At 64.5% G+C, this 17,350-nt stretch overlaps 7 protein-coding genes across 7 annotated transcripts; 4 read left to right on the plus strand and 3 right to left on the minus strand.

The window, feature by feature from the left end:
* Nucleotides 1-3: 3 nt before the first annotated feature.
* Nucleotides 4-3,886, plus strand: MJAP1_003977 (uncharacterized protein; the record flags this gene model as incomplete). The annotated part of the gene is made up of 2 exons (XM_060267900.1): nt 4-817; nt 951-3,886. The coding sequence occupies 2 exons, from the start codon at nt 4-6 to the stop codon at nt 3,884-3,886; spliced, it is 3,750 nt and encodes a 1,249-aa protein (XP_060123883.1).
* A 196-nt stretch (nt 3,887-4,082) lies between these two features.
* MJAP1_003978 (uncharacterized protein) lies at nt 4,083-6,981 on the minus strand (the record flags this gene model as incomplete). The annotated part of the gene is made up of 7 exons (XM_060267901.1): nt 4,083-4,108; nt 4,168-4,396; nt 4,421-4,537; nt 4,560-4,592; nt 4,633-5,467; nt 5,912-6,316; nt 6,350-6,981. The coding sequence occupies 7 exons, from the start codon at nt 6,979-6,981 to the stop codon at nt 4,083-4,085; spliced, it is 2,277 nt and encodes a 758-aa protein (XP_060123884.1).
* Nucleotides 6,982-7,025: 44 nt separating this feature from the next.
* Nucleotides 7,026-8,081, plus strand: MJAP1_003979 (uncharacterized protein; the record flags this gene model as incomplete). The annotated part of the gene is made up of 2 exons (XM_060267902.1): nt 7,026-7,454; nt 7,479-8,081. The coding sequence occupies 2 exons, from the start codon at nt 7,026-7,028 to the stop codon at nt 8,079-8,081; spliced, it is 1,032 nt and encodes a 343-aa protein (XP_060123885.1).
* Nucleotides 8,082-8,100: 19 nt separating this feature from the next.
* MJAP1_003980 (type I protein arginine methyltransferase) lies at nt 8,101-9,780 on the plus strand (the record flags this gene model as incomplete). Its single annotated transcript, XM_060267903.1, has 1 exon — nt 8,101-9,780. One exon carries the CDS (start codon nt 8,101-8,103, stop codon nt 9,778-9,780), a length of 1,680 nt encoding a protein of 559 aa, XP_060123886.1.
* Nucleotides 9,781-9,951: 171 nt separating this feature from the next.
* On the minus strand, nt 9,952-11,735 carry MJAP1_003981 (uncharacterized protein; the record flags this gene model as incomplete). The annotated part of the gene is made up of 2 exons (XM_060267904.1): nt 9,952-11,687; nt 11,711-11,735. The coding sequence occupies 2 exons, from the start codon at nt 11,733-11,735 to the stop codon at nt 9,952-9,954; spliced, it is 1,761 nt and encodes a 586-aa protein (XP_060123887.1).
* A 60-nt stretch (nt 11,736-11,795) lies between these two features.
* Nucleotides 11,796-14,909, plus strand: ROT2 (glucan 1,3-alpha-glucosidase; the record flags this gene model as incomplete). Its single annotated transcript, XM_060267905.1, has 1 exon — nt 11,796-14,909. The coding sequence occupies one exon, from the start codon at nt 11,796-11,798 to the stop codon at nt 14,907-14,909; it is 3,114 nt and encodes a 1,037-aa protein (XP_060123888.1).
* Nucleotides 14,910-14,928: 19 nt separating this feature from the next.
* Nucleotides 14,929-17,202, minus strand: RIM13 (cysteine protease; the record flags this gene model as incomplete). The annotated part of the gene is made up of 1 exon (XM_060267906.1): nt 14,929-17,202. One exon carries the CDS (start codon nt 17,200-17,202, stop codon nt 14,929-14,931), a length of 2,274 nt encoding a protein of 757 aa, XP_060123889.1.
* Nucleotides 17,203-17,350: the final 148 nt, after the last annotated feature.

Genomic DNA, 17,350 nt, shown 5'->3' on the forward strand with positions numbered 1-17,350 from the left:
ACCATGTCGGATCCGTGGGGCCCCTTGAAGCTCCCGCTGAGTGACCTTGCGGCCGGCTCGCTGGCCGGCGCGGCGCAGGTGATTGTCGGCCAGCCCCTCGATACAATCAAGGTGCGTGCGCAGATCGCGCCGCCGGGCATGTTCAAAGGCCCAATGGATATCCTCACGACGACCGTGCGAAAGGAGGGCGTGCGAGGCCTCTTTAAAGGCATGGCGTCGCCGCTCCTCGGCATTGCGGCGCAGAACTCGTTTCTGTTTGCCGCCTTCTCTGTCGCAAAGCGCGCCGTGAGCCCTACGCCGGACCTGTCGATCGGCCAGGTGGCCTCAGCCGGCGCCATGGCCGGCGCGGCCAACAGCCTCTTTGCCTCGCCGGTGGAGCTGTTTAAAATTCGCATGCAGGCGCAGTACGGCGGCAAAACCGACAAGACCCTCGCGCAGGTTGCGCGCGAGATCTGGCGCAAGCACGGCTTCCGCCACGGCGTGATGCGCGGCTTTTGGGTCACGGTGCTTCGCGAGACGCCGGCCTATGCGGGTTTCTACGGTGCGTTTGAAGGGACGAAGCGCACGCTGCGTGCAAATCTCTACCCCGACCTCGCCAAGGACGCCCCTCCTCCGCTCTGGGTCCTCATGGTATCGGGCTCGACCGGCGGCATTGCCAACTGGCTGGCGTGCTATCCGATCGACGTCGTCAAGAGCCGCGTGCAGCTGAGCACTGCGCCGCTGCATGGTCTCGGCTACATCCCCCGCGCCTTTGCCGAAGTCGCGCGCGAGCAAGGGCTCGGCGGATTTATACGCGGCCTCTCGCCGACGCTCCTGCGTGCGATCCCCGCCGCGGCGGCCACCTTTACCACCTTTGAATTAGCCAAGGACGCATTGGACCGCGCTGACTAATCCAATGCCACCACGTAGAAAGGATAGGGCCCAAGCGCCCAAGCCCGTGCGGGCTGCAGCTGCGGCCCCCGCGCCTGCGGCCCCCGCGCCTGCCCCGCAAGAGCAGGAACAGCTTACGCCCGAAGAAGCCAAGCGTGTGCCGCTCACGTACACACCGACCAAGAAGCATGCGTTGCGTGAGCTGCCGCTCCTTGCGCTCTTTGTCGTGGCGATCGTTTCGGTGACCCTGTACTTTCACTACCTGCTGCCTGTGCCGAAGGAGGCCACGACCGCCGCGGACCCTCGCCCGCATGCACCGATCTCTGCGGGATGGTACGACCGCTTCTTTGGGCACAAGCTCGACGCGGCGCGCCTCGACATGTACGCTCCCGAGGATGCGCCGAATGCGCCGGCGGTCTACGGGCCGCTGCACGAGTACTTCTCCGAAGGCAACGCGATGCTCACAATCCAGCACCTTTCGGAGGGTATCGGCTACCGCGTCGTTGGCACGCAGCAGCACATTGACGCGGAAAAGTGGGTGCAGTCCATTCTCGAGCGCTACGCTGGCGTGCACGACACGGGCGACGGCGCGTACTCGACCAAGGTCGAACTCTTTACGCAGTTTGGCGATGGTGCGCACCGTTTTGACATTCTCGGCCATCCCGTGTGGAAGCAGTACTACTCCATGTCGAACTTGATTGTGCGCATTTCCGACGGGTCGCCCGAGAGTCTCGAGAATACGCTGCTGCTCAATGCGCACATCGACAGCACGCTCCCGTCGCCGGGAGGTGCGGACGATGGTGCGGGTGTTGCGATCATGCTGGAGCTCCTGCGTGTGCTTACGCTGCGTGGCGCGCCCCAGGTCAAGCACGGCATTATCCTCCTCTTCAACAATGGCGAAGAGAGTCTGCAGGACGCCTCGCACATGTACATGACGCAGCACAACGAGACCAACCAGAACATTCGCGCGGTGGTCAACATGGAGGCGTGCGGTGTTTCGGGCCCTACGCTCCTCTTCCAGGCGACCGACAAGGCGCTCATCCACGCCTACGGCAAGGTCCCGCACCCGTTCGGCACGGTGCTCGCGAGCGACGTCTTTTCATCGGGCCTGATCATGTCCGACACCGACTTCCGCCAGTTTGTCGAGTACGGCAACGGACTGCCCGGCCTCGACATGGCAATCGTCGGCTCGTCGTACCTGTACCACACGCGGCGCGACATTCCCTCGCACATTGAGCGCGGCGTGCTGCAGCACTTTGGCGAGAATGTCTTTTCGCTCGTCGACTCGCTCGCGCTGGAGGACGCGTCGCCGCTGCCGGGCGTGCGCCCGTGGCCGTTCAAGGCGAAGCAAATCATGCCGATCTACTTTTCGTTCCTCGGGCAGACCTTTGTCGAAATCCAGCCCAAGACGTTCAAGGGTATGGTGATCGGCACTGCGGTGCTCGCCAACTTTTTCCTCAGCACGCTCAACTCGTCCGAGGTGCGTGTGAATGCGATTTCGTACGCACTCATGTGCTCGCTCGCGGTCGTGGGCAACCTGATCGCGGCGCTCCTCGGTGCCAACATTGTCGCGGCGCTCATGCGCCTGCTCGAGGTCCCGATGTCGTGGTACGCCCACGAGTTCTACGCAATGCTCCTCTTTGTACCGCCCGCGCTTGCAGCGATCGTCGGCGTGCAGCTCGTGCTCCAGCGCTCGGTCGAAAAGACGCGGCAGCCGTACCTCGAGCACTCGTCATTTGTCGGAAGCTACATCCTGTTCACCTTTGCCCTGATGGTGATGAACATGTACGGCCTTGGCTCTGCCTACCTGATGCTCGTCGCGGTTGTTGCGAACCTCGTCCCAGTGGTGATCAACGACTTTTTGTTCGTCGGCTTTGGGCGCATCGCCGACGACCTCGTCGCGGCGGACCGCCGCGTGCACTTCGCTACGTACTTTATCAGCGTGCTGTGCGCGTCGACGATCGGCGCAGAAGGCTTTGTCTCGTTCCTCGACCTGATCGTGCCGCTGATGGGGCGCATGGGCACCGACGTCCCGGTCGACCATGTGATGGCGTCGCTCGTCGCGGTCCTCACGATGCTCAACTCGATCGCCATCGTCCCGCTCGGCCACCGCTACGGCGCTCCGTTCATGAAAAAGACCATGATTCTCCTCGTGTCGCTAAGCGTGCTTACTACAGCCTTCTTTGCCTCGCCGGCCGTGCCGACGTTTGACGCGCTGCATCCCCGCCGCCTCCTCGTCCACCACGTGGAAAACATCACGAGCGGCGAGTGGCACGTTGCCATGAGCACGCTCGACGCGGCGCCGGTTCCCAGCGCGATGCGCACCGACATTGAAGGCGTGCTCCTCGACGGCGCGCCGAACACGACGCTGTCGTGGCGCAGCAGCCCAGCAGCCGCGGATATGGACATCCTCTTTCCGCTCACGCACTTTATCGACACGCAGCGCCTCGGCCTGCCCGCGACGCCGGCACGCGCAGCGGCGGCGGCGGACACGAACCGCTGGCGCGACTTCCGCCTGACGTGCGCAGGCGCGGTGAACGAGGCCGAGAGCACGCGCGAAGTGACCCTGCGTCTCGTGCATCCCCGCCTGGCGTGGTCCACACTCTCGTTCGACGCGGACGTGATCGACTGGGACTTCCCCGCGCCGCCGCCGCAAGGCATGCGCCGCCACCATCTCAAGGACGTGTCACGCCTCGGTGCGGACGAATTTACGATGCGCATCGTCGTGCGCATGACGCCCGACGAGCTCGCCGCCTACCGCAGCGAGAAGCACGCGCCCAAGGACACGCTGCGCCGCTCGCCGCCCGCCCACGACGCGACGCCGACGAGCGCGTGGCGCCTCGCGGTGCACTACTCGGGCCTCGACTCGGGCGGGATGTATCCCCACCACAAGTCCAGCGGCATGGACCGTTTGTCGATGCAGGACTTTGTCAAGCTCGACACAATGCTCCTCGAAAAGTACCCCGAGGTGGATACGATGCTCATGACGGTCATTGCCGGTGTCGGCGAGTGCTAAATAGCGCGTAGCGTACTTCCGATCGAGAAAGGATATGGGCAGAGACTCGCGTCGCCGATCGCCGGCAGTTGCGCCTGGTGCTTGTTCGCAAAGGAGAGTGCGGCGACTGTGTGAGAAGAGAGACGTACGTAGAAACATGCGTAAGTCCGGCATATCGCTGCCGCCGTACGCAATGTGCATGCTGACGACCCACTGCTCAAACGTGGCGCCGAGGCCCGCGGCCTTGTCCTCGGTAAGCGCCTTATGCGCGGGCTTCCCGTCGCGTACCCGGCCGTCCGCACGCACAGAGAGTGCAGACGCCAGCCATGAGTACGGCGAGTGAAAGACGGGGTGCGCGGGCGGCTGCTCGGTGCGCGGCGACGCGACGGGCGACGTCGACTCGGCCTTGTGCCACGCGACGACCACATCGACTACCGCGGTGCCTTGGTGCACCTCGGCATCGAGGCGCGCCAGGATCTTGTCGACAGCCTCGCGCAGGCGCCGCTCGGTCGCTGCGTCGTCGACATGCGGCTGGGTCAGCAGCGGGAGACGTACGAGTTCCACGCCTAGCACCTCGTGCGTCGTCGGCTCGAGCGTGCCGAGGAGGCGCAAGAAACAGATCGTATGGAGTATGCCTAGCAATGCGGCACCTGCATCGTCACGGCGCACCGTCTTGGTCAGCTGCGCGACCTACCATGTCGTGCGTAAAGAGCCGCGGCGCTGGCTCCTGCATAGTGGAGGCGGGGTATCAGCTACGAGAGAGTTACGTGGCGCTCGTAAAAGGCGAGCAGGGCCTGAGGGCAGCGCTGGTTCGCGACGGCGGTAGGGTAAAAGAGGCGATTGCCGTCGTTAAAGACGACCCATGCCACGAGTGCATCCGACTTGTCGCGCTCGAGCGCATCAATGTGCGATACTTGGCTGTCCCACGACGGCATCGCGTCGTACTTGTCGCGTGCCTGGACCTCGGCGCGGGACATGCCGGGGAGGACCGTCGAGGGGAAAGCCTCGGCTACGCCCACGTCTGTGTCTTCCGTCTCGGACTCGGGCACCAGCATCGACGAGACGTCGAGGCGGTAGGCCTTGCGGGACTGCTCGGCCGTATCGCTTGCGACACGGACGCGCACCTTGGACGCGGACGCGGACGCCGCCGAGGACGGCACGGGTGTCGACGGGGCCCTATGCTGCGCGCGGGATTTCGGCGCCTTGGCGTGGGTGGGGGTCGGCTTTGTTACAGAGCGTGTCGAGGGAGGCGCCGGCGCCGATTTCTGTGCAGAAAGGGATGCAGAGGCTGCAGTGGGGGTTTGTACAAGAGGAGCAGGGGCAACAGGGACCTCGGTCGCACTGGGGGTAGAGGCAGGCACAGCCTGCGTTTGCGCAGGAGCGGGGGCTTGCTCAGAGTCTGGCGCAGATGCCGACGACGACGCAGGTGCAGGTGCCGGCGCTGTGGGAGCGTGCGCCAATGTCTCGGGCGCACCCGAAACTGCCGCCGCGTCCGAGTCTGCGGCATCTGCCGAGTCCGATCCAGGAGCACGATTCGAAAGCGACACGGGTCTCGGCTCCGGCCCAGGCGCCTCAGACTGCGGCGTGGGCACCGGGTGAGCACTGGGCCGTCGGCCTGGTTTCGACGCCGATCGCATTCCACGCCGCGACGCCGAGCCACGCGACACTGCGCGAGCAGGTGGTTGGGGCATCAAGATCCGCTCCGAAGGAGGGCGCATCACCGACAGTGCGGGAGGCCGCGCTGCGCGGCGGGCTGCAGGGGCCGATGATGCAGATGATGCCGGGGCAGGCGCCGCATTCGCTGCTCCCGCCGAAGACGACTCTGCGTAAACCGTGTTGGATGGGATCCCGTTGGGAGTAACAGGTGGTACAGGTGACTCGGTATGCATAGCGGGTATCCCGGATGACTTGGCACCGCGTTTCTTGGACGCTGGCTCGGCACGCGGAACAATATCATCATCGTCCACCAATGGCGCCCGTGATACACTCGGTTCCTCTTTTGCGGCCAGCACCCGTCTCGAATCACGCTCGGACGACGACGCGGACAGAGGGTCCGAGAGCGGCTCGGAAAGCGGCTCGGATGCTGCGCTAGACACTGTCCCCAAGTGCTGCTCCTGCATTGTCTCGGTCCCTGCGACGGGCCCCGACTTGGGCGGTGCGTCGGAAAGTGGCTCGGACGGGGCTTCGGACAAGGACTCGGACGGGGCGTCGGACAACGATTCCGAAGCATCATCCAGCCCATTGCTCACTCCGAGGAGCGTACCTAGCTGCTGCGCATTTTGGGCGCGTCCTGGCAATGAATCAGGTCGCGACACATCGTTCGACTCCCCATCCAACTCGGGCAACGGATCGAGCGACAATGCGTCGTTTGAATCGCCATTTAGCTTAGGCAGGGAGTCGAATTGCGGCGCGTCGACCGCCATGTCCTCCGCCGCCTCGTTCCTCGGCTTGCTAGTGCCGCGCTTGCTGTGTCTTGGTGCGGACCTTTTTGCTCCACGCGACAGAGCGGCACTTGCGAGCGGCGCTTTGCTATTGTTCGACGAAACCTCGCCAGAGTCCACGTCCATTGCGCCAGGCTCGAGCGGCGCTCGCTGCGGAGCCTCAGCCTGCTGAGACTCTTCGTGCGAGGGGCCTTCCATCGGTTCGAGCACGGCAATGCCATATTCGGTCATGGAGTTGTCGCCTTCCGGGCCGTGGTATACGACCGTCTCGTCGCCCATACTGTTTATAGATGTGTCCGGCTCGGGTGTCCCGGTCATGTCCGCCATATAGGACTCGTCCGAAAGCGGCTCTTTTATCAAGGGGACGCCGTCCGCCATCGCCTTGCGCCGCATAGACGCGAATCGCATCGAGTGCAGCCGCATCATTGCAGCCTTATTGGTGATATGCTGCCGGTCGGTCCAGTACTTGAACACGAGCTCCTCCGCGTCGACCGAGCCTTCTTCCGGCTCCCAGGAAAAGGTTTCATCGTCCCTCCATTTGACGAGGTACTCCATACGGTCCTGTTCCTTGTTGTAGCGGTGTAATAGGATCGAGTCTACAAGCGCATCCTCCTTTCCATCATCCATACCTCCGCTTGGGCGTGCGCCTGCGTCCGACGCACGTCCGCTCATCATCCTCAAGAAAGGGCCTCCACAGCACGTGGCAATTTTTCACAACGATGGCGGCGGCTCGTGCGCAGCTGCGGGCGCTCGAGGAGCAGTTCTATAAGCAGTTTGCCGTGCCGGGCAAGGACAGTGTAAATAATGTGAAGGGCGAAGAGAAGGAAGACGAGGAAGATGAGGATGAGGATGAGGATGAGGAGGATGAGGACCACGTCAAAGAGGATGATGATGAAGAGGATGACGAGGATGACGAGGACGAGGACGAGGACGAGGACGACTACGAGTCGGGTGAAAACAACGAAGACCTCGACGATGACGAGGACCTACTCCAGGCGGCGATGTCTTCCAGGCCCCCAGCTCCCAAAGCGCCCGCCCAAGCGCCTGCGCCGACCAAGCCGCGGCGCGTGCCCGAGACGGTCGTCTTTTCCGACAAACCGAGCGCGCCCGCAGCACCGCTCTCTGCAAGCGCACGGCGCAACTTTATGGTACGTCACACGCCCCTAACGCAGTCCTCGAAAATCGAGAAAATCGACGCAAAAGAAGAGTCGCGGCCAACGCGTGCAGACGAGGACGAGGACGAGGAGGAGGACCAGCGCGCAAACGACCGCAAGCTTGCCGAGCTTCTCTCTACGTCGCTCTTTGCGCCCGGCTCGAGCTCCTCGTCGCAGAAGCGCAAGCTCACGACGACCACGAACGAGACGCTTGCCCGTGTAATGGAGCTTTCCACGACCGATACGCTCGATGCCCATGCGGCCGGCAGTGGGTGGGGCGATAAGCAGCTACGTGCGCAGGACCTCGGCAAGATGCCCGCGCGTATCCGTGCTGGCCTGCGGCGGGCCGCTGGCGAGCGGCGCGAGCGCGAGATTGCCACGCAAAAAGAGCTCGGTCTATGGAACCCCAAGCTACAGAGCCATTCGCAGCAGAGCCGCGGCACGGCGACGGAGCGCGGCAGCAAGGCGACGCAGCCCAAGCAGCGTGCGCGTGGTATCGGCAGTGGTATCGGCTCCTTCCGTGGCGGCACGCTCCATCTGTCCGACGCCGACGTGCGGCGCATCCAAGGGCCCAAGCGCGCCAAGACGCAAGGCAAGCGCCCTGGACGAAAGTCCACGTGATAGAAATATTTTGTTAACGATGGCCTACCAAGTGGACAGGGAGACGGCCGGGGCGCATGCGCCGCCGCCCGCGGCCGAGTTTGTGATGGATGAGGAGGAGGATGAGGAGGACGACGACTTTGAAGGCTGGCGTGAAGACGACCAGCCCACCAAGGCGCTGTTTGTCAGCGACACGACCGTCTACCCCAACCCCGACGCGGCGCTCGCGCAGGCCAAGGCCGACGGCTGCGACGTGCGCGCGCTCGTGAGCCGCCTCGGCCTCGATGCGCTGCAGGTCATCCGCCTCATCAACCATGTGCGCCGTGCGCGCCTTGCGCCCAAGGACGTGTCCGCGCTCACCGGCCAGGAGGCTTTCCTGAGCGACGATGCCGAGCTGCAGCCGGTCGAAGGCTACGAAGACGACGGACTGCTGCAGGTCGACTTTGACGAAAGCCCCGACATGGATGCTGCAACCGAGCTTGCGCTCCTGCGCGACGCGTACCACGAGCTGCGCCTGCAGTACGCCGAGCGTGTCGGCATCAGCAACGAGGACGCCCAGTCGACGTTTGTCAAGCCCACGCAGCCGACCGGTGTCGACGCGCACTACTTTGACAGCTATGCGGGCCACGATATCCACCAGACGATGATTGCGGACAGCGTGCGCACGCTCTCGTACGCCAAGTTTATTCTCTCGCCGGAGAATGCGCACCTCCTGCGCGGCAAGACGGTGATGGACGTGGGCTGCGGCTCCGGTATCCTCTCGCTGTTCTGTGCGCGCGCGGGTGCGAAGCAGGTGCTTGCGATCGACGCGAGCGAGGTTGCGACGCGCGCCGAGGCCAACATTGCCAAGAACGGCTTCCAGCACGTCGTGCGCGTGCACCGCGGCAAGATTGAGGAGCTCGACGCGCAGCTCAATGCATACGTCGGCCAGGTCGACTTTCTCGTGAGCGAGTGGATGGGCTACTTTTTGCTGTACGAGTCGATGCTCCCGTCGGTGCTCTATGCGCGCGACCGCTACCTGCGCAAGGGCGGCACGCTCGCTCCGTCGCACTGCCGCATGCTGCTGGCCGCCGCGACGGACCGCGGCAGCGGCGTGCTGCGCGAGCGTTTCCGTTTCTGGGAGAATGTGTACGGCTTTGCGATGCCGAGCATGACCCAGGGCCTGATGAACGAGGCCGCGACAGAGGAGGTCGAGGAGAATGCGATCGTGAGCAGCGCGGCCAACATCTGCGACCTGCCGCTCGAGGAGCTTGCCGTGAAGCAGCCCGAGTTTGTGTCGTCGTTCGAGCTCGAGTGCTCCGAGGCGTGCCCGGTGTACGGCTTTGTGTCGTGGTTCGATACGTGGTTCGCGCCGACGCCGGGCGTTGCCCCGCAGGACCTGCCGCCGTGCACCGTCGCACCGGTGCAGCCGAGCGAGGTGCACGCGCTCCACCTGCACGGCAACGAGGTGACCGGTGCCGAGGGCGGCAAGGGCGAGACGGTCTCGTTTACCACGTCGCCGTTCGGCAAGCAGACGCACTGGAAGCAGACCGTGTTCCTGCTCAAGACGCCGATCGATGCTGTACAGGGGACCAGGATCACGGGCGAGATCCGCGTGCACGCTTCGGAGAGCAATGCACGCGAGCTCGACGTCGAGATTCACTACGACGTCGACGACCCGCCTCGGCCGGGCGAAAAGCGTGTGCAGTCGCGCCTTGTCCAGCTGTACTCGGTGCGTTAATAGCGAGGTAGGAGGAAGAGGGACTGGACGTGGACAAGGAGTCTGCGGCGAGCAACGAGCGGCGTGGCCGAGCAAATCCCGCGCGCTTCTCGAGGGCAAGCGCGCCGCTCCTTTGGCAGTCCGCTTTTCATCTCTAGCTACACAGAACTAGCCCTATCTACTGCCGTACATTTAACCACCCAGCGACCGCAGCTCCGTCCGGATCTCGCCCTCCGACTCGATCTTTTGCAGCTGCGTCTGCTCGAGCACCTCGCCCTTGTCGCGGCGGTCCTTGAGCTGCTCGATCGCCTTGAGCTTCTTGGACAGGTTGCGCAGGCGCTTTTCGGTGCTGCCCGCCTCGCTGTTGTTCGCGCCGACGTCTGCGGCGCCCATCGCCGACTTTGGTGCGGCCTTGGGCGCCGGCGGCGCAGCGCCCGGCGGCGCGCCCGGCACCTTCTTCTTGCCGCGGCCTGCCGGGGCCGTGTACTTTTGCTGGGCCGGCGCGGGCGCCGGGCCGAGGTCCTCACCCCGGCGGAGGTAGTCGGACGTGGACGCGCCCGAGCTCCGTGCGCCAGGAGGGCGGTATGCGCCCGTGGGCCGCGCGGTCGTGGTCTTTTTCGCGACGACCTCCGCGGCCGCGGCGCTTGCCTGCGGCGCAGGGGGGATGTCCTTGGGGAACGGCGGCGGTGCCTCGCCCGACGGGCGCAGCGACACCTGGTAGGTCTCGTCGACCATATACACATGCACGAGCTGGCCCGAGCAGTGCCAGATCTTCACGCCGTTCTCCACGCGCAGCCGGGGCGACAGGGTGCCGGTGAGGATGTACTGGCCGTCCGGCGACCACTCGAGCACCGTCGAGTTGCTCGCGTCGAGCGTAAACAGCTTGCCGTTCTTGAGGTTCTCGCGGTCCCAGATATCCACCGTGCCCGCGAGGTTGCCAAAGCCGGCCATGCAGAACAGACGTCCCTGCGGGTTGAATGCGATAAAGTTGCGCGGCTGCGTTCCGAGTTCGGCGATGATGTTGACGCGGTACGAAAAGATGACCGCCTTGGCGGGCATGTAGCCGTAGATCACGACAAACTCGCGCGAGTTGGGGTTCCACGCAAAGTCGTGGATCGGGCCCTCCTTGTCGAGGCTCACGCGGCAGTCAAAGTCGCCCCGCGCCGAGAGCATGTACAGGTTCGTCTCGCCATAGTACGACTTGCCGGTCTGGTCGTGGTCCGTCGCGGTCATGAGCAGAAGCGAGGTGCCTGCGGCGTTCCACTTGAACGTCACCTTGTCCGCCTTGAAGAAGGACTTTTGGGCGACGTGCGCCGGCGTCGGAGTCAGCAGCGCCGACAAGGCGTACACCTTGACAAAGGCCGGCGCGCCCTTTTTCTCGGGGAAGAAGACCGCGACCGAGGGCTGCGGCCCCGGCCCCAGCTGGAAGGTGCCAATGTTCTCCAGGCGCAAGCGGCCGACCGGCCCCTGGGCGAGCTTGCTTGGCTCGTACACCTGCAGCTCGCTGCCGGCCTGGCGGACGCAGTGCGTCTCCGTTTCGTTGAATTGGAAGAAGCACCCCTCGAGCTGGCGGCGCTCAAACTCGGCCAGGGGCGCGCCGGTGCTCGTCTCCCATACGCGCAGGTTCTTGCTCCAGCTTGCGCCGTTTTCGTGCTCGGTTTTTGCCGGGCGCTCCCACGTCGAGAGGTAGGTGCCCTTGGGCGAAAACGACAGCTCAATCCCCTTGGCGACCGGAAGCTGGTGGCGCAGGCTCACCTGCGCGTCGCCCACCTCGTAGATCGCGATGCTTTCTTCGAGAGCCACCGCGAGGTACTTTCCGTTGGGACTGTACTGCAGCATGCGCGCGCCCACATGGTTTCCGTCGAACCCGCTCAGTGCCGGGAACTCGGGCACGCCCGCATGCACTCCGAGGCGCTTCTGCGCGCGATCTTCATCAGCAAAAGGTACCTACACGCCCACTGCATGCTCTCGGCCATCGTCGCAAACAGAAAGCTATAAAGATTAGCTAAGCACGTTCGGGCCTGCCGAGCGCCGCCATGCGGAGTGTGTTGACGTTCGGAGCTGTGGCCAGTGCCTGGGCGCTGGTCGCAGCAGTGCGTCCTGGTGACTTTAAGAAGTGCGAGGACACGTCGCTCTGCCGCCGATTCCGCCGGATCGCTGAGCACGCGGAAACGACGGGCGTCGTCTCGCCCTACTCGGTGCCGAGCGGCGGCGAGATGGACGGCCACCAGCTGCGCCTCGACGTGAGCAGCGCGCTGCACCCCGACATTCGATTTGATATGGTCTTTTCGTTCTTTGAGGACGGTACGGCGCGCGTGCAGATGGACCAGGGAGGAGAGCGGTACAACAATCTCCGCCGCTACAACGAGGCGCCGGTGTGGGCCATCGCCCAGATGCCGGAGCCTGCGTCGAATATCGCGATGGAGTACAGCAGCGACACACAAAAGACGACCGTGCAGTGGGGCACGGCCCAGAACGAAATGATCCTCGAGCACGAGCCGCTCCGTGTACAGTTCGTGCGCGACGGCATTGTCCAAATGATCCTCAACGACCGCTCGCTCCTGCACATGGAGCACTTCCGCCCGAAGCCCGAGGTTTTCCCGAGCCCAGAGGAGCCCGAAGATGCCAAGTCGTCGCTCGTCTTCCAGAAGCGGGCTGCCGACCTCGCTACGCGCCACGGACGCCGCTCCAAGCCGTCGCGCGAGACGATCGAGCACTGGGCCGGGTTCGAGAAGGAGGACCATGGCGAGTGGGAAGAGTCGTGGAGCGGCACCAAGGACTCGAAGCCCAAGGGGCCCGAGGGTCTCGGCCTCGACGTGTCCTTCCCAGGCTACGGCACGCTGTTTGGCCTGCCCGAGCACGCCTCGCCCCTGTCGCTCCGCTCGACGCGCGCGCCGCCTGCGGGCGAGGAGGAAGAGGCGGGTCGCTTCACGGACCCCTACCGCCTGATGAACACGGACGTGTTCGAGTACGAGTACGACTCGCCCATGGCGCTGTACGGCAACGCCCCGATCCTGCACGCCCAGAGCAAAGGCAGCGGCGTGAGCGTGCTGTGGCTCAATGCCGCCGAGACGTGGGTCGACCTGCACAAGACCAAGCGCCGCCCCGGCCCCGCGGTGCTGAAAGGCCGCGCAAGCGAGCGCTCGTCGCTCGACGAGACGCTGGTCAAGGGCGGCACGTCGGACCTCTCGTCGCACGCGCACTTTTTCTCCGAGGCGGGCGTGCTCGACCTCTTTGTGTTCCTCGGCCCGTCCGCGGAGGTGAACATGGAGCGCTTCACGTCGCTGGTCGGCCGTACGGCGCTGCCGCAGTACTTTGCGATCGGCTACCACCAGTGCCGCTGGAACTATCTGTCTGACGACGACGTGAAGGACGTGAGCGTGCAATTTGACGAGGCGGATATGCCGATGGACGTCATCTGGCTCGACGTCGAGTACAGCAAGACCCGCATGTACGGCGTGTGGGACAAGCGCTCGTTTATCGATCCTCTGGGCATGGTCGAGGCACTCGACGAGCGCGGCCGCAAGCTCGTCATCATCATCGACCCCCACCTGAAAACGACCTCGGAGTACTACCTGTACGACGAGGCGAAGAAGGGCGACCTGCTCGTCAAGAACGCCGACGGCAAGACGGACTACGAAGGCGAGTGCTGGCCGGGCCAGTCGAGCTGGATCGACGTGTTCAACCCCAAGGTGTGGGAGTGGTGGATCAGCCAGTTCCTCCTGCCCAAGGGCAAGCTCGAGGGCAACGCGCGCAACCTCTTTGTGTGGAACGACATGTCGGAGCCGGCCATCTTTTCGGGCCCGGAAGTGACGTCGCCCAAGGACGTCATCCACCACGGCAACTGGGAGAACCGCGACTTGCACAACATCAACGGCCTCATCTACCAGAACCTCACGTCGATCGGCCTCACGCGCCGCGAGCTCGGGACCAAGGACAAGCACGGCCTGTCGGGCGTCGAGCGCCGGCCGTTCGTCCTGAGCCGCGCGTGGTGGCTCGGCTCGCAGCGCTTCGGCGCGATCTGGACCGGAGACAACATGGGCACATGGGAACACTTTGCCGGATCCGTGCCCATGATCCTCCAGAACGGCCTGGGCGGAATGAGCTTCTGCGGCGCAGACATTGGTGGCTTCTTTGGCAACCCCGACGAGGAGCTGCTTGTGCGCTGGTACCAGGCCGGGATCTTTGAGCCGTTCTTCCGCGCGCACGCCCACATCGACACCAAGCGCCGCGAGCCGTACCTCTACGACGGCGAGCCACGCAAGGCGATGCGCGGCCTGCTTCAGCTGCGCTACCAGCTCCTCCCGGTCTGGTACACAGCCTTTTGGCAGAGCAACGTCGCGGGCCAGCCGGTGCTCAAGACGCAGCACCTCCTCTTCCCCCACGATGAGAACGGGTTCGCGGTCGGCGACCAGTTCTACCTCGGCGACTCGGGCCTTCTTGTCAAGCCCCCAGTGACCCAGGGCGTGGACCGCGTCGAAATGTACCTCGCCGAGGACCAGATGTACTACCACTACTTTACCCAGCACGAGTACCGCGGCGCACAGAGCGGCCGCCGCGTCACCGTCCCCGCCCCGCTCACCAACGAGGTGCCGCTGCTGATCCGCGGCGGGTCGATTTTGCCGGTGCGCGAGCGAAACCGCCGCGCGGCAGAGCTGCAGCGCCGCGACCCTTTTACCCTGTACATTGCGCTCTCGCGCAACCGCCAAGGCACGCGCGCCGAGGGCGAGCTGTACATGGACGACGGCCAGACGTTTGCCTACCGCGACCAGAACGCGTTCATCGCGCGCCACTTTGTGCTGGCGCAGGAGAAGGGCGTGCACCGCCTGCGTGCTTCCGCGCTCACCGGCAAGGACGCCAAGATCCCGAACAGCGACGCGACGGCGCTGCAGACCGCACACAATCCGTTTGTGCAAGAAATCCAGTCGGTGCGCGTCGAGCGCATCGTGATCCTGGGCCTCGAGCAGGAGCCACGGACGATCGTCGCGCACGCCGCCGACGGACGCACCGAGACGCTGTCCTTTACGTGGCGCGCGGCGGCCAAGGTCGCACGCTCGGCGACGGACAGCAGCGAGATGCGTGCGTCGGAGCTCGTGATCCGCGACCCGCGCATGCTCATTGCGCAGGACTGGTCGGTGGAGATTCAGTAGAAGGGATGCAATGTTTTCACTAGGGAGCGGCCTGCAGCGCCACGGGCTGTGCACTATATACATCGACGACCGTCCGGCGGTCCGGGGGGTCGGTACGCAGCAGGTAGTCTCCGGGCGGGAGCATGCGGATAGACAGCGTCGCACACGTCGCGGCCGGTGGGTCGGACGATGCCGAGGACAGGGGCATCCCGTCGCGGCCACACACAGCAAGCTGCACGCCGCCGCCGTCGCACGACGCACAGAGCTGCACGCTCGTGGCACGCTCCAGTGCCAGGGTAGAGCACCCCGAGTCGCTCACGCCGCTGCGGTGGTACATCCCGGCGCCCTCGACGGGCACCGACTCGACTTCCATCCGCGCACTGCTCTCGATCGCGAGCGCGAATTCGGCGTGGATCGGATCAAAGGTAGAGACAACGACAATGTACTCGCCGGGCTGCACGGCCTGCACGTCACACAGCGCCAGGCCGCGGGTATAGGCGCCGCTGCTTGCGACGAGCGTCGGCGCGCCGAGGTGCACGACGCGTTCGTGCGTACGCACGAGCGCGACCTGCACCGGCACCTGCGCCCGCGTCGTGAGCCGCGCGACGAGCCGGGGGAGCGAGCCGGGGACGTCGTGCACACGCACGCGGTACTGTGGATTGTGCCGAAAGTGGCCGTACATCATGTTGCCGCCGGCCGACCGGCCGCGCCATACTCCTTCGATCACTTTGCGCGAAGCAAGCATGGTCGGCAGCGTGTGCACGTCCAGCGCTACGCGCGAGTAGACGCGCAACGAGTACAGCGGAAACGGGCGCGTGGCCGTGCCGTGTCGCGACACGGCGAGCGTGTACCGCGACGCCTCTGCGCTCGGTGGGAGGCGCAGCAGGGTGTGGCGCCCATCGACATACACGCCCATCTCCCCACCGTGCTCGACATGCGCGAGCCTGGCCCGTGCGCTGTTGAGAAAGGCGTGCAGCGCAATGTACTCGGGCACGTCGCGGCTCATGCGGTGCCGCTCGAGGTGGACAAGCACGTCGTCACTCCTGGGCCCGAGTTCCAGTTGGTACTGATCGCTCAGTGCGGATTCCACATGGTCGGGGAGCACGCCGGCGTCCGCGTTCCAGTCCCACGAGGCATGGTGTGTCTTGGTATATGGATACGAGGCCGTGTCCCAATTTACGCCCAGTGCGTCAAACACCGAGCAGAACTCTTCCCAGCGGCACTCGAGCACTGCCGGCGTGTCCTGCGCAGCGGGAAATAGGGCGTTTGGCGAGTCGTGTTGAACCTTCCACGGGTTGACGAGCGTCATGAGCCGTTCGCCGTGGTCCTCCCGCAGACTCAGAATCGCGTAGCAGTGCGAGGGGATAAGAGCATGCAAGACACTCGACGTCGCCGGATCCACGGTAGTGCCGGTGCCGGCCGACAGCATGCACGCCCCTTGCGACCAGGCGCGGTACAGCCGCGTCCAGGTCTTTTCCCTCTGGAATTGTTCGTCTTGAAGCGGAATGTGCTCGGGAATCCAGCCGGTGAGCATGTACAGGTCTGCGGCAGCATCCGAGCCGTGGAAATCGTAGCCAGAGTCGTGCGCTTGGAGAAACGCCTTTTCCAAGAGCGCGGGCCACATTACCGGCGAGTGGCATGTAGAAACGCAGACGAGGTTGCCGTTGGTATCCATTGGCAGCGCATTGTCCACAATAACACAACGGTCAATGCCGTCGACAAACAACTTTACATGGTATATATTGTTGTGGCTTTCCGTAGGAACTTGCTCCTGTTTCGGGTAGAGTGCACCGTGCGCGAGGCCCGTTCCCCACCGTGCATCGTGCTCGGCCGCCACCTCGAGTGCCGCGACAAACGAGCAGTCGGTCGCGGAGCCTTGGCGGATATCGCCCCCGCGCACAGTGCGGGATGCGTTGTAGACAGGCAAAGAGCATGGCCGGTACTCTGCGCCGTGCTGCAGCTGCAATTCCGAGAGCGGTGGACGTGCTGACTCGGCCTCTTTTGGCACGGTCTGTGGCCATGGCGCCCACGAGTTATTCCCCTTGGCCTCCATCGCAATCCGCGCACCCAGCGGATGGTGCAATGCAGCTTTGATGCGCTCGGCACGCGACAAGAGGCGTGATGCCATGCGTTTGTGGTCGTCCGCAGCGCTGCTTGACGCGCCATGGCTCGTGCGCGCAAAAGACAGAAAGAGCTGCGTCGCCCTTGTATACCCCTCTAGTGCACATTCATATGCCCCCTGGAGCTCGCGCTGGACTGCGCGCGCCGCCAATGCCCGTGCGCTCTCCGGCGTTTCCGGCGCCTTAGCGTCCATGCCGGTGGAGTGTGGAGGCTGTGGAGAAACGGCCATCGATTTTGTAAGTGTGATTCGCGCTGAAAATCGTAATCTATGGCGTGCACGACGCCCTTTACTACGTACCTGTCATGGGTGCAACGAAGGAATGAACCCTCCTGTGGCGCGC

The sequence above is a fragment of the Malassezia japonica genome, chromosome 8 (genome assembly GCF_029542785.1).
Source record: "Malassezia japonica chromosome 8, complete sequence".
Lineage (NCBI taxonomy): Eukaryota > Fungi > Basidiomycota > Malasseziomycetes > Malasseziales > Malasseziaceae > Malassezia > Malassezia japonica.